General features: G+C 47.4%; 7 protein-coding genes across 7 annotated transcripts; 1 reads left to right on the forward strand and 6 right to left on the reverse strand.

The window, feature by feature from the left end:
- Positions 1 to 7,387: 7,387 nt before the first annotated feature.
- On the reverse strand, positions 7,388 to 8,853 carry J4E84_008336 (uncharacterized protein; the record flags this gene model as incomplete). The annotated part of the gene is made up of 4 exons (XM_049390912.1): positions 7,388 to 7,635; positions 7,730 to 8,613; positions 8,667 to 8,703; positions 8,757 to 8,853. 4 exons carry the CDS (start codon positions 8,851 to 8,853, stop codon positions 7,388 to 7,390), a joined length of 1,266 nt encoding a protein of 421 aa, XP_049241254.1.
- Positions 8,854 to 9,563: 710 nt separating this feature from the next.
- On the reverse strand, positions 9,564 to 10,724 carry J4E84_008337 (uncharacterized protein; the record flags this gene model as incomplete). The annotated part of the gene is made up of 1 exon (XM_049390913.1): positions 9,564 to 10,724. One exon carries the CDS (start codon positions 10,722 to 10,724, stop codon positions 9,564 to 9,566), a length of 1,161 nt encoding a protein of 386 aa, XP_049241255.1.
- A 3,934-nt stretch (positions 10,725 to 14,658) lies between these two features.
- On the reverse strand, positions 14,659 to 15,910 carry RPN8 (proteasome regulatory particle subunit; the record flags this gene model as incomplete). Its single annotated transcript, XM_049390914.1, has 3 exons — positions 14,659 to 15,285; positions 15,373 to 15,644; positions 15,727 to 15,910. The coding sequence occupies 3 exons, from the start codon at positions 15,908 to 15,910 to the stop codon at positions 14,659 to 14,661; spliced, it is 1,083 nt and encodes a 360-aa protein (XP_049241256.1).
- Positions 15,911 to 16,336: 426 nt separating this feature from the next.
- Positions 16,337 to 17,627, reverse strand: J4E84_008339 (uncharacterized protein; the record flags this gene model as incomplete). The annotated part of the gene is made up of 4 exons (XM_049390915.1): positions 16,337 to 16,460; positions 16,511 to 17,345; positions 17,395 to 17,430; positions 17,480 to 17,627. 4 exons carry the CDS (start codon positions 17,625 to 17,627, stop codon positions 16,337 to 16,339), a joined length of 1,143 nt encoding a protein of 380 aa, XP_049241257.1.
- A 599-nt stretch (positions 17,628 to 18,226) lies between these two features.
- On the forward strand, positions 18,227 to 18,925 carry J4E84_008340 (uncharacterized protein; the record flags this gene model as incomplete). The annotated part of the gene is made up of 1 exon (XM_049390916.1): positions 18,227 to 18,925. The coding sequence occupies one exon, from the start codon at positions 18,227 to 18,229 to the stop codon at positions 18,923 to 18,925; it is 699 nt and encodes a 232-aa protein (XP_049241258.1).
- A 2,312-nt stretch (positions 18,926 to 21,237) lies between these two features.
- Positions 21,238 to 21,447, reverse strand: J4E84_008341 (uncharacterized protein; the record flags this gene model as incomplete). The annotated part of the gene is made up of 1 exon (XM_049390917.1): positions 21,238 to 21,447. One exon carries the CDS (start codon positions 21,445 to 21,447, stop codon positions 21,238 to 21,240), a length of 210 nt encoding a protein of 69 aa, XP_049241259.1.
- Positions 21,448 to 24,483: 3,036 nt separating this feature from the next.
- J4E84_008342 (uncharacterized protein) lies at positions 24,484 to 25,999 on the reverse strand (the record flags this gene model as incomplete). The annotated part of the gene is made up of 4 exons (XM_049390918.1): positions 24,484 to 24,647; positions 24,700 to 25,222; positions 25,272 to 25,927; positions 25,981 to 25,999. 4 exons carry the CDS (start codon positions 25,997 to 25,999, stop codon positions 24,484 to 24,486), a joined length of 1,362 nt encoding a protein of 453 aa, XP_049241260.1.
- Positions 26,000 to 27,202: the final 1,203 nt, after the last annotated feature.

Consider the following 27,202-nt stretch of genomic DNA (forward strand, 5'->3'; position numbering starts at 1 on the left):
CTCTTTATCTATATAAGTATATTAAACTAGCTAGAGCTAATAGTAAACTACGTACGTAAAACCTAAGAACTAACTTATTAAGCTACTTTAAATACTAGAGCTATTACTACTATTATTATAACTAAAGAGAAGCTCTTTCTACTAGTCTTAATAACTATATATACTTATACTAAGCCTTTCTACTAACCTAAGCTAAGTATATAGATAACTAGAGTTAATTAAAACTATCTAAGGTAAGTACTACTTTATAGTATCTTAGGTAGTAAAGCTACTAGTACTAGCTCTACTAGAACTAAACTTAGGTAGACTTTTTAGTAAAAAAGACCTAGGCTAGTAACTATAAAGTAGATTACCTCTTTTAGGTAATATACTACTACTCTTCTTTTAGAGAGAAAAAGAGTAGCTATCTAAGCTAAGTATAAACTAGTAATAAGTATATATAGATAAAGCGTACTTAATATATATCTTTACTTTCTTAGAGTATTACTTATAGTAGTTCTTACTAAGATGCTATATCTTTATATCTATCTCTATAATAGTACTAATATAGCCTATTATTATCTTCTTAGACTAGGTCTATAATATATAACTATTATAACTACTTCTATACTATAAGTTTAGGCGCTAAAGCTTCTAGCTAGTAGCTTCTTTTCTATAGAAAAAAAGAAAGTAAGTATAATATTAACTCTCTATTAACGCTAGCTTAGTTTATATATATATTATTACTAATATACTACTAAAAGGTTAGATAAAAAAACTAGAAAGTAGTATTTTAGTGTTTAACGTAAGAGCGCTAACTAACTTCTTCTTTTTCTTCTCTTTCTTCTCTACTTCTACTACTACTATATTCTTTTTTTTTTCTACTATAGACTTCTAGTTTACTTTATTTTTCTACTTAACTTTCTTATTTTTCTTACTAATAGACTTTTACGCTACTTTATTCTCTTTCTCTCTACTTATACTATTATTATTATTATTATTACTAAGAATAGATAAACTAACTTTATTATTATTATTATTAATAATAGGTAGAGTATTATCTATCTTAGTATTCTTATTCTTATTCTTAGCTAATACTATAGAGGTAATAACTATAGATAGAGATAGAGATATAATAGTAGAATAATACTAGAAAGACTATAGATAAAGGTTATAGTTATAATATTAGTAGAGAACCTACACTAACTAACTTTACATATTAAGTACTATACTATATACTAGTTAGTATAGATATTATATTAATACTATTAGAAAATCTACTAGTATCTATAAAGAGTACTTTATAGTAAACTAGCTATAGTAGTAAAATATTAAGCCTTATTAGTTACTACTATATAGTAGTATATAAAGCGCGTAAGTACTTATATTATAATAAGTATTATAAGTATTTATTAAAAGTTTAAAAAGGCTAAAAAAATTTACTATATTCTAGCGCTTATATTTATTTACTACTAAGGCTAATTTTATAGTAAATTACTAGACACTATTTATATATAAATATCTACTACCTTCTACTAACTACTATAAACTACTAGGCTAATAGAATAGTAGCTTCTAGACTCTAAACTAGAAAAGATATATTACCTAGCTATTTAGGCTACGTTAGTAGAGTAAAAGTAAAAAAGTAATAGATATTTTATTAGTAAGTAGAAGTATATTTAATAGTTTTATAGTTTTATATAAACTTATAGAAACTTATAGACTAATAGAATAATAGACTTTAGACTTTCTACTAAAAAGTAAGATAATATAGCTATTTATACTATAATAGAAAAGTAAAAGAGAAGATATATATTATATAATAATAATAACTAACTATATATTTAGATTTTCTATAATCTTATATAAACTTCTAGAAACCTCTAAGTAAATAAAAATAATAGTAGCTAATTAATATATAAAGTCTATCTATCTAACTATAATACTAGCTTACTTTACTACTCTAATATCTTCTATATACTTTTACTCTTATCTATTAGTTTTTACTTATATCTACTTTATAATATTACTAATATCTTAATAGCGTAACTAGAAGTTACTATTACTATTTCTACTTCTCTATTTAGACTAGCAGCTTATCTCTTATATAATACTAGTTATAGCGTATATACTATATTATAGCTATTTTAACTTTTTAATCTAGGTATATAATACCTTACTACTATATAAAAACTTAAAGTACTAGCTACGCTAGTAAAAGATAAAAGAAACACTAGACTAGTAGTAGACGTAGTCTAACTTACGTTTTTATAAATTTAAAATACTATTAGTAAAAGTATTAAATTAGATTTATAATAGATGCGTACTAAATAGTCTACTATAATCTAAAAACTAGTATTTTATAGAACTAGAGCTATAACACTACTATTTAGACTATTAATAAATACTTTAACTTAAACTTATATATTTATTCTTATAATACTAGTAGCTATATTATTATTTATACGCTAGTCTAGTAGAGGTAGATATATAGATAACTAAGATTCTAATAGTATACTCTAAGTTTTTATTATTCTTAACTATCTTCTATTATCTAGAAGTGTACTATACTCTACTTAAGAAGTATTTAGTATATTATATAGTTAATATAGTAATAGTACTACTTTACTATTTATATTATAATACTACTATATATATAAAAATAGTATCTAGTTAATACTATCTAGAAAAGCTAGGTTTTTATTAGCTCTAGTATCTATATTTACTAATATATTACTAATCTAGATACACGTAACCTAGTTTATATATATACCTAGTAGTATAGAAAATTATTAATTCTCTCTATATAAAAGTACTATTACCTACTATACTATAAATACTCTAATCTAAGTATATATTAGATTAGTAAGTATACCTCTATAAGACTTTATAAAGCTAATAAAGATATTAAAAGCTTTTTTAATTTACTACTTTAGTTACTAAGTATACTTAGAATAGTAGGTTTTTAGTGCTATATAAAGTTACTAGTCTATAGATATAGTATATTTACCTAGCTACTTAAGAAATCTATAATAGTAATAGCTATTACTTATAACTTTTAGCTAAGATAGTAGTATATTTATCTACCTTTATTTATTAGTTTTAGACTAGAACTTATAACTATTCTTAGATAACTTTATCTAAGATACTACTTTATTATTTATAGACTAAAACGTAGATAAGCTAATAGATATATTAATATTACTAAGTATTACTATCTATAAAAGTCTACTAGCTACGTATAAAGATAGAAGCTAATAATAAGACTATTATACTTAAGCTAGAAGCTTTAGCTTTAGAACTACTATAATATCTAGTTAATTAACTCTATTATAGTTAAAGAGCTAGTATAGAAGAAAGATAAATACTTAGCTAGTATACCTAGCGCTTCTCTCTCTATAACTAATTTACTACTATAGATTTATAATACTCTTAGTAATTAGTATATTCTACGTTATAACTCTTATAATATCTAGTAGATTTATATCTATTTTAAGAGATATTATTATAAAAATAATATAGATATAAAAAGCACTAATCTCTAGCTAATAAGTTAGTACTATAGTATTAATTATCTAGAAAGTTCTTTATTATATATATAAGTATTATTATAGTCTATTCTATAGCGTTCTAGAGTTAGATTCTTTTATTAATAAAGATAATTATCTTAGACTATATTATAGGTGTAGTAGCCTCTCTAGTTATAGATAGTAGTAGTAAGAAGAAAAAAAGATTCTATAATATAAACTTACTAGGTAGTATCTCTATAATAGTTATAGACGTGTTAGGCCTATTAATAGTTATTTAAATTAACTTAGTCTTATAAGTATTACGCTCTAGATAGTAGAAACTAGTAGTATCTAATACCTACTTAGTAGAGTTAAGGTCTAATATAGCTAAATAACTAAACTAATTAATATTTTATATAAAAATACTATAGAGTTTACTTAGCTATATAAAAGTAGAATAGAATACTTTCTACTAGATAATAAGATAGTACTTATTAATTATAATAATTCTAATCTATAACTAGAAGGTTATATCTCTTAACGTAGTCTAGAAAATATAACTAGATATCTACTTAGGCTCTATTAATATATAAGTATACTTACTATAGATAATTTTATTAATAAGCTTATAAGACTAAGTATAAGTTCTTATATTAACTAAGTAAGGTCTTACGCTATTAAGATAATATATATTACTAAGCTACTTATTCTTTAGCTTAGAGAGTAGTATTAACTATAGTATAATCTTTCTAGTTAATACTAAATATATATAAAAGATAAGACTCTTACTAAAGCTAGTTATAGTAATTAATAATATATTACCTCTTATATAAATAAGACACTAAAGAGCGCGTATCTACTTATTACGTAGTTTAAGTATCTTACTACTATAACTATAGAATAGTATACGCTTTAGATAATACTAAATAATCTACTTTTATAATACTATATATTATTTCTATTTTATATTCTCTACTAGTAGAGAAAGTTTTTCTAATTCTATATCTAGAATTATAGTAATATATTAATTAATTAGAAGTATAGCTTATCTAATTACTATATACTTAAGTATAGTAATAGCGTAACTCTAGTACTATTTACTATATTTATCTACTATTTACTTTATCTTATACTTTACTATAGCTACTTTATAAAAATAACTAGCTATAAAAAGTTACTAGTAGTTTAAAAAACTTTATAAAAGTTTATAGAAGTTACTAGTAGTCTAAAGAACTTTATAGAAGTTTATAGAAGTTTAAAAAAGTTACTACTATATAGCTAGTAGCTAATCTATCTATTATAAGCTTTAGTAGCTAGCTATTAGTCTAGTAGTTTATAGAAGTCTATAGTATTTTATAATACTATAACGTCTTTATTAGAGTACTATAGTACTACTATACGTAATACTATAATACTATAATACTATAATATAATATATATAGTAGATATAACTATAACTAGTATAAAAGTTTATAAAAAGTTATAAAGCTTTATAAAGCTTTATAAAAGTTTTAGTATAAGTATAAAGTAAGTAGAATATAGTAAATAAATTAGTAAGATATAATTATACTAAAGAGCTAAAATATTATCTTTTATAATACTATACTTTTTTATTAATACTATGCGTAAATTAAACTTAATAAATATAATAGTATTAAGAAAAACTTATACTTTTTATTATATTTAATACTATAATAAAGTAAGATAGTAGTATTATAGTACTAATAGATAAACTTTACTAAAGTTATAATTTAAAATACTTATTTACTAAAAGTTTTACTATTTTTCTTTAGATACTTTATAAAAGTTTTACTATAAGTATTATATAATTAGCTCTTATTAGCTAAGAAGTTTAGTTTATACGCTAGCTTTATAATTAGCTAAAAAGTTTTTAGAAGCTATAAGAACTTATAAGTAAGGTTTTTTATAGAGCGTCTAATTTATAAGATAATTCTAAGGTTCTAGGTTGTCTACCTAGGTACTCTATAACTATACTCTACTAGAAGCTTAGCATGCCGAAACACTATAAGGATCGGGAGGACTGCGTTAGACCGATATGATTTCAACCCAAGATTTCCTAAGCGCGACTAGAACCCTCTCAAGCAGCGTGTAGAAATTGATGTATTTCCAAAGCATCCCGAGGTCACCAAGACGCATCCTACTACGCAGACATCGAGGTGGGTGGTAGGAATTATACCATCTAGAAGTATAAATCGACCCTAAGTGTAAACACCTTTTCACTGCTACACCAGCGCACCCGTCACTCTAATCAATGTTCCTCTCTCTTCTTCCGCGGTACAATCCCTTCGTTCCCTCCTCAACGACAACTTCTCTTCCCTTTCGCTCGAACTTCCATCTCTACTGGTGGAATTCCCACGTCGTGCAGAAACACACGTCGTGAAATTAGCCCTCTGCGCATTACGCCGACGCCGAACCGCGCATTGAGCCTCACCGCGCATTACGCCGTGCAGCTACTGCGTACAGTCTAGGCTGTCTCGCTTGGAGGGATCTATCAAGTTGTTGATGAACTACGATTGGGTGCAAGCTCCGAGATTTCACATTGGGAAGAAGGATGTGCAGAGTCGTGGTTGAGGAAGCGAAGGGCGGTGTGGTCAAGATTTGGGCAATGGCATTCAGAACTCGTTCGGAAGGTGAGGTGATGTATATGCGAAAGCGACACCAACAAAACCAAGCACAAACAAAAGCTTTTCCTGCAATGCCAAGTGTGGAGAACTGGTGAGCTTGTTTCGTTCGTTTCCTCGCTGGTGGACTCAAACATGCGGAGGTTGTGTTCAAAACAGGGGTACGGCCCGACACTTGCTGTTCACAGATACGAGAGGGACCTGAGCAGATCAGGACACACCGATCTAGTTCTTCGTGCGTTCTCGCTCGTCTCGTGATGAGGCCATTGCAATCTATTCATCTACATCGTGGCTAAATCTGAGTCGCGGATGCAAGAATTGGTCGATATGGCTTTGTTCAAGATTGATAAGAAAGGCTTCTTCCACCGCGCATCTTCTCATTCTGCCCCGACCTGAACCTCAATATCACAAAGAGATTCATCATCTAACCCTCCCAAATTATCACAATGCAGCTCTCCGCCCTCATCCTCCTCTTCACCGCCACGGCCTCCGTCTCCGCCTGGGTACATCTCCCCCTCTCCCCATTCCCCCCTCCCTCCATCCCCCCCACTTCCATACCCATCCCCCCAACTAACACCTCCAACTCCCAGCAATGTTTCGACCACGACGAGCACTTCACCACCAACCACGCCCAGCTGTCCGAAGGCAGCGACCCCAACAACCAATGGGGATACTGCCCATCTAAGACGGGATGCTGCGCCGATGGCAAAACGTGGTATGCGTGCAAGAACGTAAGTCTTGGCCTCGACTACTGTACCCGGTGTGTGTGGTTTGCTGACTTGAAGGGTAGGTGTGTAAGGGTGGTGCTGCGTGCAGTGTTAGTGGCGGTAAGACGAGTTGTTAGAAGATGGTGGAGTTGGGGATGTGTGTGTAGAAGGCAGTTGCTATAGCTTGAAGGTGGCATGAAGCAAGCCTGAATGGAGGAGTGGAATCATTTTAATGCTGAATGTCGATGTGCTTCGTTTACATCTTGCTCATTGACATCTGTCATGCTGTCCAAGCTCTTTTTCATTGTCAAACACCATCTCTCAAAGTCCGTCAGTATGTGGCAAGCCCGGGAGACTTTCGAATGTGATAAGATGAAATTGGATAATGTCACTAAGAAACGACTATGCTCTAGTCCCTACGCTCTCAAACACCTTAACGCCCAAATCGCCCAATCGAAAGCTTATGATATACGTACAGTACGATATCTGACCAAACAGCAACAAGAACAGCCGTTCCAGCCCTCACTGCACGAGGCATTGCGCCCATAGCTTATGCACCACCAGCCCTCCCCGTAGTCGTAGCACTACTAGGCTGATCATTATTCCAAGTCAAATACGTATGATCCCCCAACTTCCTTGGCTTGATCAGATGCGTAGCCAAAAAGACCGCTCCTAACAGGATGCAAATACCGCCGACAACGAGGTATGCGATGCCGAGGAAAGGGTTCTTGCCGCCCATGACGGTGCGCGTGGAGATGAGGATGGATTTTGTGCCGCTGTATTTGTCGACGGGGTAGCCTGGGGGGTGTTAGTGGGAGGTGTGGGAGAGGAGGGAGAGGAGGGGGAGGAGAAGGGAAGGGGTGGGAAGGTAAGATGGACAGGGAGAACATACGGTCATAGATCTTCAGACGGTAGGTACCAGCAGTCAAAACATCCTTGTCGTTGCGCTGATACAATTTACTGAACGTAGGCAAACCTGCAGTCCTCATCCAAACCTGGAATTGCTCCCAGGTATGCAGGTTCGGCAGCTTATCGCCGTAACGACCATTCTCGTATTGTTCCTGCCAGTTCGGTGGCGGAACGACGTCCTCAGGCTTGTACTTTGTCTCGCCGTAGAGATCACCCTCGTGGCTCCACGAAGTTCCGTCCACAGTCATGGTGTAGTTCTGGCCACCGGCATTCGTTCCACCCGCGGGGTTGGCGAGCGTCAACTGGCTGAATGTGTCGTTGAACATGGAGTTGGCAATGAGACCGCAGGGGTAGTACGGTTTGCCTGTCTCAGAGTCTACGTCCAGCGGCGAGCAGTCGCCCGAGCTGAGGTCGCTGGCGCTGCGGGCATCACCCTTGAGTTGTTGGATATCGACGGACTTGACGTAGCGGCGGTGGTTCTGGTAGAAGTTTGTGAGGCGGTAGTAGAAGAGGATCGGCGGCTTGATGTCTTCCGGAATGTTGAAGCTGAGGATGCACACGTTTGTCTCCTGCTCGACGCCGGATTCGAAGGTGTAGTTCTCGCGGCCCCAACCCCACATCGCCTGGGGGTCTTCCTTGGATCTGAAGGTCGCGGACACTCTGCCGCCGGGTATCGATTTGAGCGGGTTTTCGGCGTTCGGATTGAAGTTTACGGGGACCTCGGGCGCGGTCGAGTTGCAGTTCGTGTAGTCGATGGAGATCTCCTGGACCTGCGCGCTGGCATAGAGAAGCAGCCCGCCGATGGGGGCAAAGATAACTCCGACGATGAAGAAGAGAGGCAGAACGGTCTTCGGCGTTAAGATGGGCCTGTTGCGCGGTTAGTCGTGGGTGTTGCCATCTGCCGCCCTGATTCCACCTACTGCCATGCCTTCAAGCGCTGCTGCCTGAACGCAGTATCTAGTATCCCATCAGCAATGTCCTCCTTCGCGCATGTCCCATATCAGGCTTACTCGGCGGCCTCCTGCTCTTGGTCTTCTTCGGCTCGTCGCGGCTGGGGTCCTGGCTGCTGATGGAGTCGGTATGCTCGACCTGCTGTGTGCGCGACATGATGGGCGGTTCCGCGCGACTCGGCCGAGTCGATTGGTGGAGTGAAAGGTAGTCGTCGCGGGCGGGAGGAGTGGTGGGAGCGCGCGGGTTTGAGGTCGGCCAAGCCGTTGTCCCAAATTAGTGACAGAGCAGCCGCGCCACGCCTGCACGCCTGCACGCCTGTGGAGCTTACGCATCCCCGCCCGAGACCCTGAGCCTTTCACGGACGTATCACGGACTCGTCATGGCAGCACCATCGCAATACGCCATCAATTCATCGACGCATATTCAAGTGGTCACGTAAAGGCACCATGTGAAACAATCAGGTTTATGTGAGATAGTGCATTCTGGTCTAGTACTAAATATGATAGAAAGCCTGCATTTGCGGCGACAATGTCCACACGGGACTACAACATTCGTTGGTGGGAGCTGAGGGGTATCGCATGCCGTTAGATAAAAGAAAAGGATAGTCGAGAAGCCCAAAAACGCCATGAGGGAGGACAGTATCCACTCCCGAACACCTGTTCATGCCAACAGTAGTATCCATAAAACCCATCGAAACGCCGTTCGTAATATCATGCGGAGGAGGACATCCATCACTCCTTGTAAATCATACCAGTCTTATCCAAAGAAAGCGAGCCCAGTCAGGTGGGCCGCGAGATGCAAAGTGCAACTTGATGCATCGTCACCAAGAAGAGGAAAAAGAATGAGAAGGGCTATGCGATGCGGGCTCAGAGGTACTGGCGGAAGTAGTCGGGGTTGAACCAGCCTACACGGTCATATGACTGCCACAGTTTGCTAGCCTTGTTGACGTCAATCTTGCACGCCTGCTGGGCATCGGTCTTGCGGAACTCCTTGCCAATCTTGAGAGCCTCGATGCGGGCCTGGAAGATGCGTCGCTTGCTGGTGAGGTAGGTGGCGCAGTTGAGGCGGAGTGTGCCAGCGAGGTTCAACTCAGCCTCGTGCAGCAGCTCGCGATCGGGATCGTCGGCGAGCGAGAGCGCTTGCCCTTTCCACTCAGCCTTGAGCGCCTTGGTGTTGCCCTTGGGCAGTGTGTCCAGGGGTGGGGCGTAGTCGGGAATGGCAGTGTAGTCAGAGTCGTCGCGGTTGGTGACTGGCCGTGCCGGCTTGGGAGAGGCTGACTTGGTGGTGGGGGAGGTGTCGAATGAGTCGTGTATCTGAGTAAGAGGCGTGCGCTTAGCCTTGGGTGCGGCACGAGGGGCGCGAGCAGGCAGCCGTGGAACAGCGACCTTGGGCTGGCGGAGTTTTGAAGACGGCGCAGGGGCGAGCTTCTTCAAGGCTGGTCGCTTCTGCACACGGCCGCTACGGACCTCGTCGATTTGCTTGTCGAAGGCGCGTTCTTGAGCCCACCATGCCTTGGGGTTGTTGCAGGCCTCTCTGAAGACAATGGATCGGACTTTGGCAACCAATTCGTAGTCAGCGCGGCTCGGCTTGCTCTGTAGTTGTGCATAGTCTTGGGTCTTCATGTGCGCGGTGATGACATCTTGCGAGGCTGACTCGGGTGACTCGTCGGGGAACAGCGGCATGTGAGCAATTGGCGCCGCTGCATCAGCCGAGACGAACAGCTGGGGATCGCGTGTGCACTGCTCCTCCGAGCTCTCCATGTTCTCCTTCTGTGCCTGTGTGTCGTATGGGGAGATTGGCGGGGAGGCGTAGGCGATGCGGTGGGCGGCTGCTGCCTGGATCGCCATGAAGTCGGTCTTCACAGCAGACTGCGAGGGTGCTGAATTGAAGGAGGAGAAGGGTGATTGAGAGTAGGCAGGCGGAATTGACGTGCCAAACGACTCTGATCGCTTCATTTCAGGGGGCGAGAGGAGGGAGGAAACGGTGAGCCGATTGCTCGGGGGCGTCTTATAGTGCAAGTTTGCCATTGCGGTGTGGTGCGGTGCGAAAGTTTGTCCTTTGGTTAAAGCGCAACGTCGGGGCGGTAGCGATATATGAATGTGTCCAGGCAGCCACTGGAGCGTGGTGCGTTGGTAATGCGATCAATGGTAGAGTATGAGTGGAAGGAGGGAGCCTTGGTTGAGCGAACGGCTTCGCCACAGTTATGCTGTCAGGTGTGCCCGGGCGCAAACGTGACCGTGGAAGCCGGCAGAATGGTCCGACCGACTGCTTATACCAGTTATGCGAGCGGGCAATTAGTCAGGCAGTCGTGACAATTGAAAAAGCAGTGCGGAGTTAGGACGATTGAATTGCGTGGTAGGTTAGTCGTCCCGAAACAGACGGGGTGAGCGGGCTGGTTATAAGAAGCACCACCCAGGCGCGTCGGGGGTTTCAGTAGGCTACAGGATGGACAAGGCCAGTGTGACTGTCCTTTGAGACACTGCGGCCCATGTGCTAGCGAACCAGACAAAGAGGGTGTGCGGTTGGCGCGTGCCAGCAGGCTCTCATCCTCCCAGGCCAGGCATCATCCATAAGAGGAGCGCCCGTTGCGCGCGGCCGGCAGCTGACGAATGCGGGCGGCCAAGAAGTGAATAGAAGGAAGACGAAGGGGGCTCCAATGAGAGCGGCCAATTGCGCAGCGACGCGTGAGGCGGAGCTGGGAGCGCGCAATGCTCTCTGACTGTCTGAGAGATTGAGTCACTGCACAGGCGATTACCTGTCGCTCCGTCCCAGCAAACCGGGCTAGTCCATCGGGGCCGAATGAACCGTCCCCATCGTCACATCATCACTGCGCTCCAGGGCTACATACACGTTGCCTGCCCTCATTGCGCCCTGGATGCAGCGACTGAGGCCTGGGAGTCTGTCATTGGCACCCAATTCCAGTCAATTCCCAGTCCTCCCAGCCAGCGTGTCACCGCAGCGCCCAATTCCAATCCCCTCTACAGATCGCTTCCGGTGGACAGTGTCCGAGTCACCGCTTCCGTCATCGTTCCTCGTACTACGCTATTGTGCAGTCTGACCGCCGTCGATAATGCAGAGATGACTATCCCACATGCTCCACATTCCAGCAATTGACCCATCATCGGCACCAATCGACTATACTTGACCCTGCGCTTGACCTGCGCTTGACCTGCCAGAGCCCAATTCACTTCAACTGCCCTTCGCGGCCAGTGGCGGCCGAATTGAGTGCTCATCTGCATGGATCTAACCCCCCCTCCGTCAGCGGCGGCTACCGAAGACAGGCTGCTCACCGAGTTCTGTGGAATGGCGGTTCCCGTTCATGGTCTTGTGACATGGACACCATCAAGCGGCTGTAGTCGACGCCACTGGCGTGGAGCTGCAAAGGACCAGCGCCGACTAGAAGGTTCACTCAGGGCAGCTCATGTCTCGCAGCGGGTAACATGCGATGTGTGCGTCGTTAGCCCACTGCGGTACGTTCCCGCCATGTTATCGATTACCACTCGTCCTTTGCATGTGAAAGTGAGCCCCGTGCTCAGCTGGTCAAATAACTAGGTCATCTACACCATGACGCCTGTCCACCTGAACACCTCCCACGCTCTCCGCACACCGTCGCTCACGGGGCAATGAGGCTTCACACCATCTTCTGTTTGGTCGAGGTCATTCTTCGGAAACCCGGGGTGTCTTATCGTCGTTATCGTGCTGTGGGGGAGGGGTATGCCAGAAACCCCTCAACCCTCATCTTTCGACGGCGCTGTTACCGCCAGGCTTGCCATCTGACCTCAGCCGCCTGATACCGTCTCTTGCCTTGAATGCCAGCCATGTCAATCTCCCAGGATATCGCTTCCGCTGTACCCCTCACCATTTGCGCCAACGAGCGCGGCCCAGACCGATGCCGAGTAGGTTCCGCGGACAAAGCAATGTGATCCTGACTCAATAGACTTTGAACTTCTCGATCATGGCGCGCTTTGCACAACTCAATCAATAGCCTTGAATCGCAACACCAGACACCACAGACTGTCGCAGTCCGTCTAGAAGCCTGGCCGCGCCTTCTGCGGGTAGATCTGCGCATCAAGGTGCCAGCCCCAATCTGGTCAGCCGATAGGACAATGCGAGCAGATGACTTGCTGCCCCGTCTTGCGAGTTCCCACTACGCCAGCACCATGGGGGACCCTGCATCTGCAATGCTGGTAACCTGCCACCCATTCAACGACAACAATGGCGAGCTGCAGGACCTTGTTTCATGGCTTTGCCAAAAGTGAAGGCTGCGCCGTCCTTTGATTACCACGTTGCGAAATGGCGTCATGGGTGCTTGCTGCCAGGTCCGCCCTGCATCAAAACAAATGCGAGGCTGCCGGAAATAGACTGTCTCGCCGACTGTCAGCTGCAGGCACATTAGACTTGGTAGTTGAATTGACCAACAATCTCGCAGTCGGCGTAAGCAGGGCTGAGGGCAGGTAGAGCAGTAATGACGCAAACTGTATTTGCTTCACCGCTTCGACACGTACGCATGAGATCGAGATTATCGCATTCAAGTTCTAGGGATAGTCAGATCAAGTTACATGTTATGGCATTGACGGTTTCACGTGCCTTCGTGGGCCTCGCCCCGCGCTTTCCCGCGCTCCCGTCGCGACTGCCTCAGCCTTGACTCAATCCACCAATCCATCGAAATTCCCCACATACGTCATCTTCAATTCGACACAACACCATGCACTCATACCATTGCGCGTTACCATGGCATCGCCAGTATCACCATTGCCTTCTAGCCGCCACTTTGTAACGCAATTACTCGATTCGCTGGCCGCTCCGTTGTCAATTGACCAAGCTGCTGTGAACGCAAATGCCAATGCCAATCCGCTCAATAATGTATCCGACGCGACGAGAAAACAGCTGCTTTCGCTGCAAGTACTCTTCCCGAATGAATTCGTGCCAGCGTTGGACCTGCTTGATCGACGGCTCGTGACGCGGTTTCGGATATGCGATGGAGAGGAACTTGCTGCGCGGGCGACGGGTGTGGAGCAAAGAGATGCGACAGTTGGGCAAGATGTACAGATGCAGGATGCACCACCATCACAGCACGAAGGCGCGCAGACAGAGCAAGCAGGCACCAATACCCACACTGGACACGCAAATGAGTCTACCGCCCAAAACGAACCATCAAACCAAACCACCACCACCACAGCACCAAAACCCTACAACCTAAACACAATATACTACGTCCGCTCCGCCCAACACCGCCCCTCTCGCTTCTCCACCTCCTACGACACTCTAGCAACATACCAAGTACGGCTTCTGGGCTGGAATTGCTCCTGTCCTGCTTTTGCATTCGCTGCTTTTCCTGCTGGTCAAGCTACGCCTCTTGTGCCTCTCAACACTTCAGGTAATCCGGTCCAATCAGATCAACTATATGGCCCAGCACAACATGCAGGGGGAAACACGAAGGAGGAGGGTATGGAGTGGGTGTTCGGTGGTATAAGTCTAGGTTCAGATATGCCGCCTGTGTGTAAACACTTGCTCGCATGCGTGTTGGCGGAGAGGTGTCAAGGATTGTTTGGGGGATTTGTGGAGGAGAGGGATGTTAGTGTTGAGGAGGCGGCGGGGTGGGCTGCTGGGTGGGGGGATTGAAGTTGTTCGTGAGTGCTGGACTGATGCCTCAATGTTTTGGGATCAGATAGATGTACATATCCATCGTAGAAAGGGACTATGCTGTTACGATACCCAATGCCGCTGCAGCACGGCTTAGATACAACAGACAATAGCACCACAAGGATCTCAGACGACATGATGTCATGTTCTTTCATCATATCACATCTATCAGCCATTATGCCATAACATGTCTTTTCACATGCCCAGGTCGCTGAGCCCAAAGCCGTTTCCAACCTGCTCTCTTCAATCGGCTCCGAGATAGTATAATACACATGTCTTTGCCACTCCACCCCTCTCAAACGCTTCTCAGCTCCGCACTTATTTCTTCTTCGTCTCCTCCTTACCCTTCTCTTTACCCTTCTCCCCCTCCTTAACCTCACCATTCTTCTCTCCCTCCTTCTTCTCCTTGTCACCCTCTTTACCCTCATCTTTCTTCGCCTCCTTGTCCTCTGCTTGCTGCTTGTTTTGTATCTTGTTCTCGATCAAGTCGTGGAAGGCGGTGATTGCGCGGATCAAACTGGACAGGTAGATAGCCATGAGCTGGTCGTTTGTCTTGACGCTCATAGCACGGGCTAGCTCGCCGTTGTCGACTGCGCCTGCCTGGCCCGCGGAGGAACCAACACCGTTTGTTGCGCCACCGACGGGTGCGGCCTTGGGTGTGGAGAGGTTGGGCAGCAGGTTGAAGACGTCTTGCAGGTTGCCGAGGATGGCGTGGTTGACGGGCAGGTCTTCATCGAGCACTTTTTGCAGGTACTGGCCTATGTCTCGTAACCGTAGGTGCAGGCCTTGGAGCGATTGCAGTTGTGAGGTTATGCGTGTGGAGAGGGTACCGACGGCGACGTCGCGGATGTCGCGGAGGAGGTGCTCGACTCCGATCTCTTCGGCCTCTTCGGCTTCGATTATTGAGGGGGTGTGGACGAAGGTCTTGGATGTGGTTGTGCCGTCCTGGGTGAGTTAGCAATGGGTCCGTAGATTGAGAGACTGGCGAGCGTTTCGTTGGTGTCGCCGCCACTGAGCCTGCTATGTACTTACATCCTTGATCTCCTCCACCGCAAAGTAGGCGTCTGTGGGTACGCCCACCTCCTTTGGCTGTACATCGATGATGACAAGTAGCGGGTTCGGTGTGTATCGCTTGAATAGCTCGTTGACCTCCAGATCCGACGCCCTCAGCTTAGGCCCTGTGTGATACCAGCCGATGAGCTTCTCCCTCGCGTTGACCTTCTTGAACATGTCGTTCATCGACTCGACGTAGTTGTGGTCTAGGAACCATACTGACGGGTCCTTCTCGTCTTCCTCGAATGGCACTGCAGGTCTGTCAGCTGGCGGAACGTCGCTTGTCCTGTTCACCGTCCAGGCGGCAAACGAGACAATGGAGGGGCTACACACCCGCGAAGCTGTTGGATACCCGCACGTTCTTGCCGTCGTTCTGTCCGAGGAGCACACCGACTACTCTCCTCTTGGTTCCCTTTGCTTGGCGGCCGTAGTGGTCGGCGGCGGAGAGGAGGACGAGCGGTGCGACGGAGACGTTGCGGGTCACGAGTGACAGCGTCTCAGCTGTGGTGGCGGGCATCTTGGGGATGTGGACTCAGTATCGCCGGAAAAGGTATTGGGAGGTTGACAGCGATACGGGTGGGGTCTGTGGGGAAGGGCGGTGATGGTGGTTGTTGTTGATGCGGCTCTGCGGTGTCCATCGAAGCTTTCGGAACTGGACATGGTGAGGGTGGGTCAGAGCTCGCGCGCTAGTACAGCCAGCAGTGCGTCAGTGAGCGACATGGGAATTGCGTAGTTCAGCACAAGTAAATACGGTAGATAAATACGTCAATTAGAATCAACGGACTATAACAATGGCAAATGTCTGGTATCTGAAGAAAGGATGATATACAAAAAGCCGAAGGCGAAGACGCGGAACCACCCAAGATCAGCCCAGCGATCAGATCATGCGAAGTGAAGGTCAAACATTATCGCATTATTCCAGGAGTGCGTGACGAAGAAGCAATCATAGCGTAGCAGTGGGGAAGTAGTATTGATCCCAGAGGAACTCGTAGTCTTCGATGACACCGCCGACCATGTCGAGAAGAGGCTTGCCCTTGAGCGATCCGGTGATGCTGTGTATCCAGGCCCTATACATTATTAGTCATAGATCAATAAAAATCAACGTAACAAGACTTACTTGGTGATGTTCTCGTAGAAAGCGCCGCGCATGGCCCACCATCCCAGGGACCAGCCCCGCTTGCGCAGCTCTTCCTTCTCCAGTCCGGTCAAGCCGCGAAGGCCTCCAGCGAGTCGCTCTTGGAAGTCCTTCTTGGCCAGTTGTCGTGCACCGTACTCCATGCTGACGCCGATCAACCACGGCCTCCAGCTCTTCCTGTCGCCACTGAAATGTTGCATAGCCAGCGCGTAGACAACCGGTCGGAGAATGTACAGTGCTTCGGCCAGCTCACCCTTTCCGCTCACGCGGTGGAGCAGGGCCTTCGGGGGCTTGATATCGTCCGCAGTCAGGACCTTGGAAAGTAGGTAGCTTGAGATATCCGAAGAGTCCGGTAGGCTGGGCATGGAGAGGCCAGTCCTAGGCATTGCCCAGTTCTCTGCCTCGACTGAGCGCTCACTCGGCGGCGTGTCCATACCATCGGCCGATGCTGACGACTCTTCTAGCGAGCTTGGATCAATTTCTCGTTGTGGAAGCGGCGGCGACAGGAGTGGTCTCGAGTTGGTCAATCGAAGCAGCAGCAACCGACATACTGCCTTGACAATCTCCAGCAACACGACCACGCGCCATCGCACCTTCTCACCCTTCCGCTTCGCTGCCATCTCCCATAGCAGTTCTGTGTACTGGATCATCTGGAGCACTAGCGCAATGCGCTTGTATGTGGGCGAGTTCTGCGTCCAGAACTTGGTGTATCGATGATGCGGGGTGAGGGGCTGCCGCCGCGTTCCGGGCATTTGTGCCATGGCTTTGGAGAGGAGAGAGTCATGATAGAGGGAGAGTACTTGGACGCCGCTGTGTACTGGGTCATGTTAGTCGGGACGAATGCGCGATAGCCGGACGCGACCTACTTGATTCGGATGCGACTTCAGATTCCCGGAAGCGGCCTGTTCGTGATTAGCGCGATGCGCAAATACAGATACCGATCTTACATACCCGGAATGATATATGTTAGTGACCGCAGTGCGGATTCAATCTGGGTGACGGCGCTGCTGTTCTTGGTGATGAAGTCGGAGTACATGCCCAGCCACTGCGACGGCATGGACAGCACCTCGCCCGTTTTCTGCGTCGCCTGCCTGTACATGTCTGCAGTCGCCCCAGCTGACGCGCCGAGATGATGCTATTGCGCGACGTGGACGTGGTCGTGTTGGAGTGCACGTGTGTGTAGATAGGAGCGATGGGCGAGGGTGAGATCATGGCTCCATCATCGCGTGCGCTACCAACCGGCCAAGTACCGAGGCTGCTGCGGCTCAGCTACCCCGGATGTTCGTCCCCACCTGCACTGACATGAGTGAACTCCTATTTGTTCCTTTTTGTTCAAAGCCAGTTTTAAAAAGATGGTTGCATTTCATACGGAATGTCATGTCCACCGATGCCATTCAGAATGTCTGGGACAGCATGGAAGGGGTGACGGCTGGTCTCAGGGACGAAAGTCGCCAATCATGTGACTCCGCGTAGGCAGAAAAACGCGTTACACGTCTCTCAGCCCTTTCAAAGTACGCAGACTCCCTTTCCTCAAGCATCACAAAGCCCTGTTTCGTTGCGTCGTGTCCATATCGAAATCGTTCATTTGCTCGTCACTTCCTAATCCACGTGTGCAAACACTGGAGAAGACTTCCATCAGAGAGCAATATCAGTGTTTAAACCATATCGACCCTACTACCCATCCCATACCCTCACACCATGGCGCTTCAACCCACAAACCCCATCCAAGCGCCTCGAGTCCCAATCCACGAAGAGTACATACCCCTCTTCGTATCCATCAACGACTTTGTCTACGACTACATGTCAAAATACGACAACTCCCACGACTATAAGCACATCCTGCGCGTCGTCTCAAACGCACACCGCATACTCCAAGCCGAGCTCGTTCGCGACCCCTCCGTCAGCTACGACACCACAGCCCTCTTCCTAGCCGCCCTTCTACACGACGTAGGCGACCACAAATACATCAAGCCGGGCCAATTAGCCGAGAGGCGCATCTCGGAGATCTTAATCAACCGTGGCTGCAGTTACGAATTGGCTATCGTCGTAGACAATATCGTTAATCACGTCTCTTACTCACACGAGATACGCGAGCCCGTTATCACCGCGGGAGTTCTAGCAGCGTATCCTGAACTGGCAATTGTACAGGACGCAGATCGTCTTGATGCTATCGGCGCGGTGGGCATAGGGCGGTGTTTTTCGTATGGGGCGGCGAAGATGCCGGGGGAGCCTATGGATAGGGCGATTGAGCATTTCGAGGAGAAGCTGTTTAAGTTGGAGGGTATGATGAAGACGGAGACGGGGAAGCAGATGGCGAGGAAAAGGACTGAGGTGTTGAGGGATTTTGCAAGACAGTGGGAGGAGGAAACGGAGTTGAGTTTTGAGGTCTTGCAATAGATATTGTTGGCCTAACTGGGAATCATTTTAAACGTATTGCTGGAGTTGATGCCTTCGCCGATATTCTTACACCTTCGTAGTAAAATCTTGTACTAAGTGGTCAAAGGACCAGACTTCACTCGTAAGGCGCAGTAAAGGTCATCATACAATCATCGAACATGATCCCAATGATGCGAATCTGATGACAGTCATGCAACGTATCCGCAACTCCCACACCTCGATCGACTCATTCCAAGAAACTCAGTCAAGACCTCATCAACACCCACGGGTACCGCGGCCCTTGGCAGGACGGGTACGGAGCCGGCCGCCCTCGATTCTGATCTAAGATCAACAACGTTGTTCCCCAACCTGTTCAGCCCTAAGATCTCGGTTATCTGTAGCGCAGACGACAGCCGACGAGCAAAAGAAACATCGACCTCACTTTTGCGAGTCATGACATCACGCCGTTTAGAGGTGTGCTGCCCAGGTAGAATGAATAGCTATCGTAAACTCGGGGTATACTCCGACAGAGTTTCATGGTACATCTGCTTGACTCATTCTTTCCATGCAACATCTCTCAACCACAGGCCACGGAAAAGACTCGACTGGAACGGCCATCTTCACCGATGAGCATGTGCGTGCGGGCCGAATAACGTAGCGTTCGCTCCATAATGATCCAAGCCACAAGTTGCATGCGGCGGAATGAGAAACTATCCCGATTACTTAATTCGCTGTATCGGTTCGAGCCGTTTCCACGTGGATACAACAAGGCACTGTCAACTCATCTTCTAGAGTCGTCATCGTCAAAACATCGTGAGATATGAAATCACAGCAGCGTAAACAACAATGACGGTGTTCAATCACCCGTAGATCAGGGTCTCGCGGGAGGAGTTCCCAGCCAATGAAGCGCACCCCCAGCTTACCAACCTCATCTGGAGCGCGTGCCTCTGTCTCCGACGATGCCACTACGTGTCGCACGCTCCATCCGCGGTACGCTGGTCAACAACAACCAATTGAGCTGCGGACGACGCTCCGGTGCGACCCCATTTCCTCATCGGTAGCATGCAGCCCTCACCTTTCGAAGTACAGGTCCGACACACACTAGCATGCGCTAAGGCATACCCCATCTGTGTCTGCGTTGACGTCTGGATTACCCCAAGGAGGTAATTCCAGCCTGAACCATCGGTATAATGCAGACCGCGGCCGTAGCTTTTGCGAGACTGTCACGATACGAGACCAAGAGTATTACGGTGGAGACAAAATAATCTGCTGTCTATGCATGGCAGATGCAGCCGCAGAAATCTCGATGCGGCTAACCGGAGTAAAGCCCTGCTTGCACAGCTGCAGGTGCACCGTTAGTAGGACGAATGTGGAACGACCATTGCATCTGCTACAGTACACCATCGAATCTCTTTCTAGTATATGTCTTGTTGACGAATGAGAAATACACACGGAGTTATTTCACCGTCGCCAATCACGATGGGGTACGTTTTCCAAATAACGACATCATGCCATGCCAGTACTGGAGTGCTTGCCGCGGAAACGTGGGCATCTTGCGCAAACCGCAATACCAAGACGCATATTAAACAAACACCAAAGATGACGATACGTAACGGCAATTGCCGGGTTCGCATTCCAAACACGCGTATGTGTAAAAGACTGCTGCGCAAAAGATGAAGTTCGGCGACGCACGCAATCCGCATCACTCTGGCTTCCGATTGGCGGGCAAACTTGCCGCGTTCCAATTACCATCGAGATCCCGGAGGCCTGGTCTTTTTTGAGCAGCATCGATATTCGACAAATTCCATCCCTTAAAAGATGGGAAGGAGACCACGTTTCTGGGCCCCACCATGACCGTATTTATCATCGGTTTCTAGCCTTCGTTTTTACGACTTTTTGTTCTGTTTGAGCACGTCCTGCTACTGGCTTTTTCGTTTTCGATCGAGCGCTATGCGTCCACTCAGGCCACTCCTCCCGTCTGCTGTCCGCCCGCGCAACGAACCTCTCCCACCTTTACCTCGTGATCGCGTCGCATCCGCCTGCGATCAATGCCGCGCGAGGAAGATTAAATGTAACGGCGAGCGACCTGTCTGCATCGAATGCGTCAAGCGGACAACATCCTGCCACTACGCTACCCGATCGTCGGAAACCCAGGGCCAAGCCCTAAAACGGAAATACGATGCCTTGGAAGCCGAAAACGAAGCGTATGTCGAACTATTCAAGTTGATCCGGACGAGCCCGGATAGCGAGTCGTATGAGCTGCTGAGGAGGGTCAGGAAAGGGCGTGATGTTGAGGATGTGTTGAGGGAGATTAAAGAGGCGGATTTGCTCATTCAGCTTAATCCGAAGCCGGAGACGAGGGTGCAGATTACGTTGCCAAGCTTGGCGAGTATCATGCCGAAGCGCATGTCTATGCCGGATAATCCGTACTTTGCGCTGGCGGCGACGAGCCAGGCGCCGTCGAATACGGGCCATAGGTCTTCGCCGGATAACCCGGCGGCGCAGTATCCGAGTCCGCCTGTGTAGTCTTTTGTGGCTGTCATCTGGATGGAGACTTACCGGATGCTATGAACAACTGCTCAGCGGTGATTAGCGAGATAGCTATTATGCTGTCGTCGAGAGGACAATACTCGTTTCTGTCGTAGAGAAACTTGGAGTTATCAGACTCGTAAGTTTTGTAGGTATCCATTTTTGGACTGACTAACACATTCAGAAAGTATCCAGCAAGAACCGTGTATACCTGGCTATCAATGCTCTCGAGCTTGAGCTGTAAGCCGAACGCTAATCTGTGTATTGGCTATCACACCACGTCTCCGGTATTGGATCAAGATACACATCTGCCTTGTCAAAAAAGACCACCGACTCATTCTGGAGTCACAAAAACGGTGGCGCATCGGCGGCTATGGGTTCCAGCTGCGACTACCTGGACCCTTGTGCTGGTTACAAGCTGGCGGGCTGTCCGACCGTATCCCGACGAGACGTGCGCGTCACTAACAGTGTCTGAGATCTGACATAATGAGGCTGATGGAGAGCTGTGCCGGATAACCACTGAAAAGTTGCGCAGCGAGGTGGGTGTGAAGAAGCCGCGAAACCGTGCCTCATCGCGTCATGACGACACTGGGCTTGGCGTCACGTGCACCGGCAAACGCTCCTGCCTTCACCTTTGGCGATGGGCGGTCTCGCTACACGGCGAATTCTGCGCTCTCTCACTCCTTGCGAGCTTCCTGTCTACACCATCGCTTCTTGAAGAGAGCGACCAAAACTACTCTCCAAGCAGACGCGCCTTCCGCTGACCTTCCAACGATGGCATAATCATCCGACTTTCTACCGATTACTATCGTCGACAAAATGATCACCAACCGCCTTATAGTGCCATGGGACGAGGTGGAAGAGCCCTACCACGAGCGATACAACCGCATCTCGGATACTTCCAAAGTATCCACCGAGTCCAAAGGAGCTACCAGGTCAAAATCAACTACCAAATCCAGAAGAGCTACCAGAAGAGCTACCAAGCTGTGCTGGCCCACCAAGGGTAAAAAATCGAAAAAGGCCAAGACCACGAGAAAGTCTACACCATTTCCTTTCTCACGCCTACCAGCCGAGCTCCGCGCCAAGATATGGGCTATCGCCTTCCACGATCAGATATCCCCACCCCGTAAGAAGCTTAGCTATTGCGACACACCTGATCGGAATTTCGTCATCATCCATCAGGACAAGGGAACCATCTCGGTCCAAACACATCGTGGCTATCCTACACTCTTCTTCGTCAACCGTGAAGCGCGATACGAAGCCGCTAAATTAGACGGAGGCGCGTGGTATTCTCTGGGTGTCGGCGCTGCAGAAGTCTACGCGAACTTCAACAAGGAGGATGTTTACGTTTGTGACAGCTACAAAGGCCCGAGGTCGTCTATTCTGGTCCAGAAAGCGCGTTCCATTGATCAAGAGAGGGCCCGACGTGTCAGACAGGGCGGATGGGCGGTCCTGGAACTTGACAAAATTATCCTTCGCAATCGCGTCGCTAGAATTTGACGGTAAGCAATACCTCGTTTTGGATCGGCGCGGGCAGTGGATATTCATGCTTAAGGAGTTCGGGCGGGGGAGAAGTCCAAGGCGTTCCCAGCATATCCGCAGTTTATCTGCCCGCACGACAACCGATCCAGCGATCTGGCTTGAAGGAACCCATGTACCTAGAAAAATCATAAGAAAGTTAGCTTGTTTCCAGAAAAATCGGATCATTCAGCCCACCTCCCTAGTCCCCTCCCTCAATCCTCCCGCCCACCTCCTCAGCACAAGCCCTAACAATCTTCATGCAATCCCCCAACTTGAACCCACCCCGCTCAGCGGTATACCTCTGCCTGGTGGTGCCTTCGCGACACGACTGAATACTATTGTACAGCACGACATCATAATACTGCGTTTGCCAAAGAAACCAGGGGACGATTGCCAGAATGAAACCGGAGATGATTATGATTCTTGCTTTCTTGGGGATGTCACTGTCGGAGATGAAGAAAACGATGAAGAGGACTTTATACGCGAAAAGAATACGGGTACTACCACGCGACCAAGCTGAGAAGATATCGGTCTGTCGCTACATGAGCTAATCCAACGCCCATCATCCTTCAAGACAAGCAGACATCCATCTGACCCGCCCATCACCTCACATCTTCCATACCACCAACGAAGCCATCTATCTGCCTCGCTACATCAAACCCTACTCCGCTTGCGGCGTCTTCTTAGACTTCTTAGCCTCGTGTTTAGGCGCATCTACCGCCCTACCATCCCATGTTAAAACTTGTAGTCTCAAGTTTCCGTTTGCCTGTGAATCATACCAAGCTGCTAGCTCTTGTACTTTGCTTAGAGGTCTGCGTTCTGCCGTTTTGGCTTCGGAGGTAGAAGCTTTTGACTCGGTAGCGTCAGCAGCGGCAACTGGGCCATCTGAGTGGTCGGATGGGGCTGTTACTGGTGATGATGGGTCTTCTTGAGTACTTGCTGTGTTATCGGTGTCATCGGAGTGGTCTGATGGGGCTGTTACTGATAATAATGGTTCTTCTTGGGTACTTTCAGTCTCATCGGTGTGATCGGATGGGGCTGTTGCTGGTGATTCTCGGTTTTCATGAGTGGGTTCGGAGTCTAGAAGTGTTAGACTGGGAGAAAGTGCAGGTTGAGACATATCGTGGGCTGGTAGAGTTTCAAGATGCGTAGATGGATATGTGAACTAGGAAGCGGGGGATTTAGGCGTCAGATTTCTTAAAAGAATTGAGAAATCTCGCTGGTAAGATCAATGAGAAGAGACACAAAGTCGAGAGATAGAGATAGTGGCTGTATAACAGTGGTTTCGGTACCATTGTATGGTGTCAAAGGCTTAAGACAAAGAAAGATGAAGCAGGAGAAACACGATGCAGAAGACAGCCCAAGGGTGAAGACAATGTGTCTCATTAGCAATAACATTCGCATTAACAATAACAGTAACAACAGCGGCTTTGTGTATTGCTGCGCCGGGGTATAAATGAGGTAAAAGAAAACGTGAGCTTTTGATGCCGGTCGCATCGTAAAAATACATAGCATACAGATGTCGATGCTCAAGCACCCTTCTCGTTCTTCTTAAACAAGTAGCGCAGAGCCTTGACGCGTTCCTTGATGGTCTTCGACTGCGTGACTTCATAGAGGGGCTTGTGCTCCTCGAAGATGTCGTGCTCGCTTTCGTAGTCGACGTGCACGTAGGCTCGCTCAACATCCGCAAGACCTGTGGCGTGTTAGTATTGGGTGGTATATGTAAGTGAGTGACTGAGACATACCTTCAAGCTTCCTCTGAAGGGTCTGCGAGACGTCATGGGTAACCTTTAGCGGCAGACCCTCATCCATAACGATGTCTACTTCGACGTAGTAGTTCTGCCCAGCATGGTACGCGCGGCAAGTGTCGACCCTCTGGATCCTGTCGTCGTGTGTGACAACCATGTAGATCAGCTTGCTGATGTAGTCCTTAGGTGCGGACTTGCCAACGAGCAGCCAGACGTGGTCGAAAGCATTGGCAGCCCAAGAAACCAAGATCAAGAGACCGATGAGAATAGCACCGATAGGGTCGACATACCAGACGACGCGGCTACCGACGATCGACATGGCAAGACCGAAGGCATTGACGACAATGTCATTGCGATGGTCGATGAAGAAGACGTGGACAGCGGGGTAACGCCGATAGATGAAGCAGTAGACGCACAGGGAGCCTTTGCAGAAGATGGCTGTCGCAACGAAAGCGATGGGGATGATGTGGAGTTCTTCAGATTCCGTCGCACCGCCAGCCAAGGAACGCCCAGATTCGATCTTGTTACACGTCAATAGCTGAGCCGGCCACACGGGAAGGAGTACTTACGATGAGCTGGATGGCTACCGTTGTCATCAAACAGCAGAACATGATGATGCCGATCGTCTCGATACGTGTCCGCCCCACGGGGTACTTGTAAACGCTTGGCCGTGCTGCCATGCGCGATGTTATGAGCATGACCACCGACGAGACTAAGTCCATGAAGGCGTCTGCAGCTGTCGCGAACAGCGACAGCGAGCCCGTAGAGATGGCTGCATACATCTGGATGATGAACAAGCAGAAGTTGACGATGAACGAAGCGTTCACTGCGAAGCGAACCTTGGGTCCATTCTCGACCATGTCAAGAGCAGCCAAGCGTTCTTCATCTCCGCTCTGGAGGAACTGATCGATCAAGGCATTCTGTCTTGTGTAGAACTTCTTCATGTGCCTGGGCTTGGCGAGTGGATAATCACTCTTCATCTGTTTCTGGGTCACATCGTCGCGCATGTGTTTGCGGAGATCGAGTGGATCATTGTGAACGGTGATGGTGACATCGTCCTTGGCTCCCCGCGACGATGCATTGTCTACAGATGACAGCCGCTCAATGGCATCTGTCCTATGCTCGGCGCCGACATTGGCCTGGTTTGACGAAGGCGTAGTGCTAGAGCCTACTGGAGCGCTTGTTTGCCCAGCAGCTTGGTCGTGTGATGGGCCATTAGGTGAAGCTAGACGGACGGTCAGACAAGAGAACCACGGGCTTGGGTTGCCTGAGACATACTGTGAAGATCGGAAGTCATGGTGTCCGGGCAATGGGCTGAGGGACGCGTATGTGTGTGTATGGGCGATCTCTAGGATCTGCTACGGTGTGGGAGTTACGAAGTGGGTGATATATGCCTCAGCTCAGGGCATGCAATGTAATAAAGCACCGCTGCGAACGCCACCGCGGCGTATTTCCCGCCCTCCTCCGCAGGAGTTTCTTTCTCTGAACCCTGAAGTCATAGTGGAATGGCCAGATCGTTTACTCGGTGCTACAATGTGTGAACACTGCACGTTGGTGCAGGTGTAGGATTGCTGGGCACGGAGCATGAAACTCGCTAAGCATTTCCAACGGCTCGCTAGTACATGGTGGGTTAGCCGTGATACCTGTTATGGTATGACTTGATGAGCTTGGCCTTATCTTGATACCTTATAAGGCTTGGCTGTCTGCATGCGCGGAGGCGTGGTGAAAATGCCCGCGCACGCGTGTACAACGTAGAGATGTTAGCGGCGATCTAAACTGACCGGAACTTTTACGATGCTAAGACGCGTTGAAAAGCTTGTCATCTGTGGACGAACGCGTCCCCACACACCCATCTCCATTCTTGAAGTGGGCTTGATGGAATTGTTGTTGGTGCGGTGGTTTGATGACTCGGAAGACGCGTCGCAAGTTCTCCAGGGTTGGCTATTCTTTCCCTCCGGCTAAAATCGTCACACGCCTGACAGATAGCGCAGCCTTGGAACGCAGTGATCGCCGCGGCAGGATTGCATCGGCTACAGCGTGGGGCCATAGTGGACGCCATCTATATCCCCACGACGACTTTCTTTTACATCTCCAGGTTTCAAAACTCACCGAGTCGGCCCATGCCAAGCTTATCACTACGGCACGAAACTAAGCCGAGCTTGGCCCACACACGTCAACGCAATCGCGAAACGGCCCATTGGCCAACGACATCGGCATGCTGAGCCACTTCGAACTCCAGCTGCACCAGATGGCAGCAGTCAAGCCTCACCCCTAATGCTTCGCACCTCCACACTTCGTCAGCTGTCCCACTCGCTTGGCCCACTCGCCGGAAACGAGACTTGAGCCGCATCACATCCCCACCCCTTCGCAGATCGAGCGTGCCTGCCAAGCATCTACGCGCATGACAGCCGTCTCCAATGAGCTTCGAAGGCTGGGCGCAGGCAATTCCAGTTCCTGCCTGGAAACCTCATGGCAATGCTTCTTTCGTCTTCGGCGCAAG

This window comes from Alternaria hordeiaustralica (genome assembly GCF_023758085.1).
Source record: "Alternaria hordeiaustralica strain BMP 2776 chromosome Unknown scaffold_21, whole genome shotgun sequence".
Classification (NCBI taxonomy): Eukaryota; Fungi; Ascomycota; class Dothideomycetes; order Pleosporales; family Pleosporaceae; genus Alternaria; species Alternaria hordeiaustralica.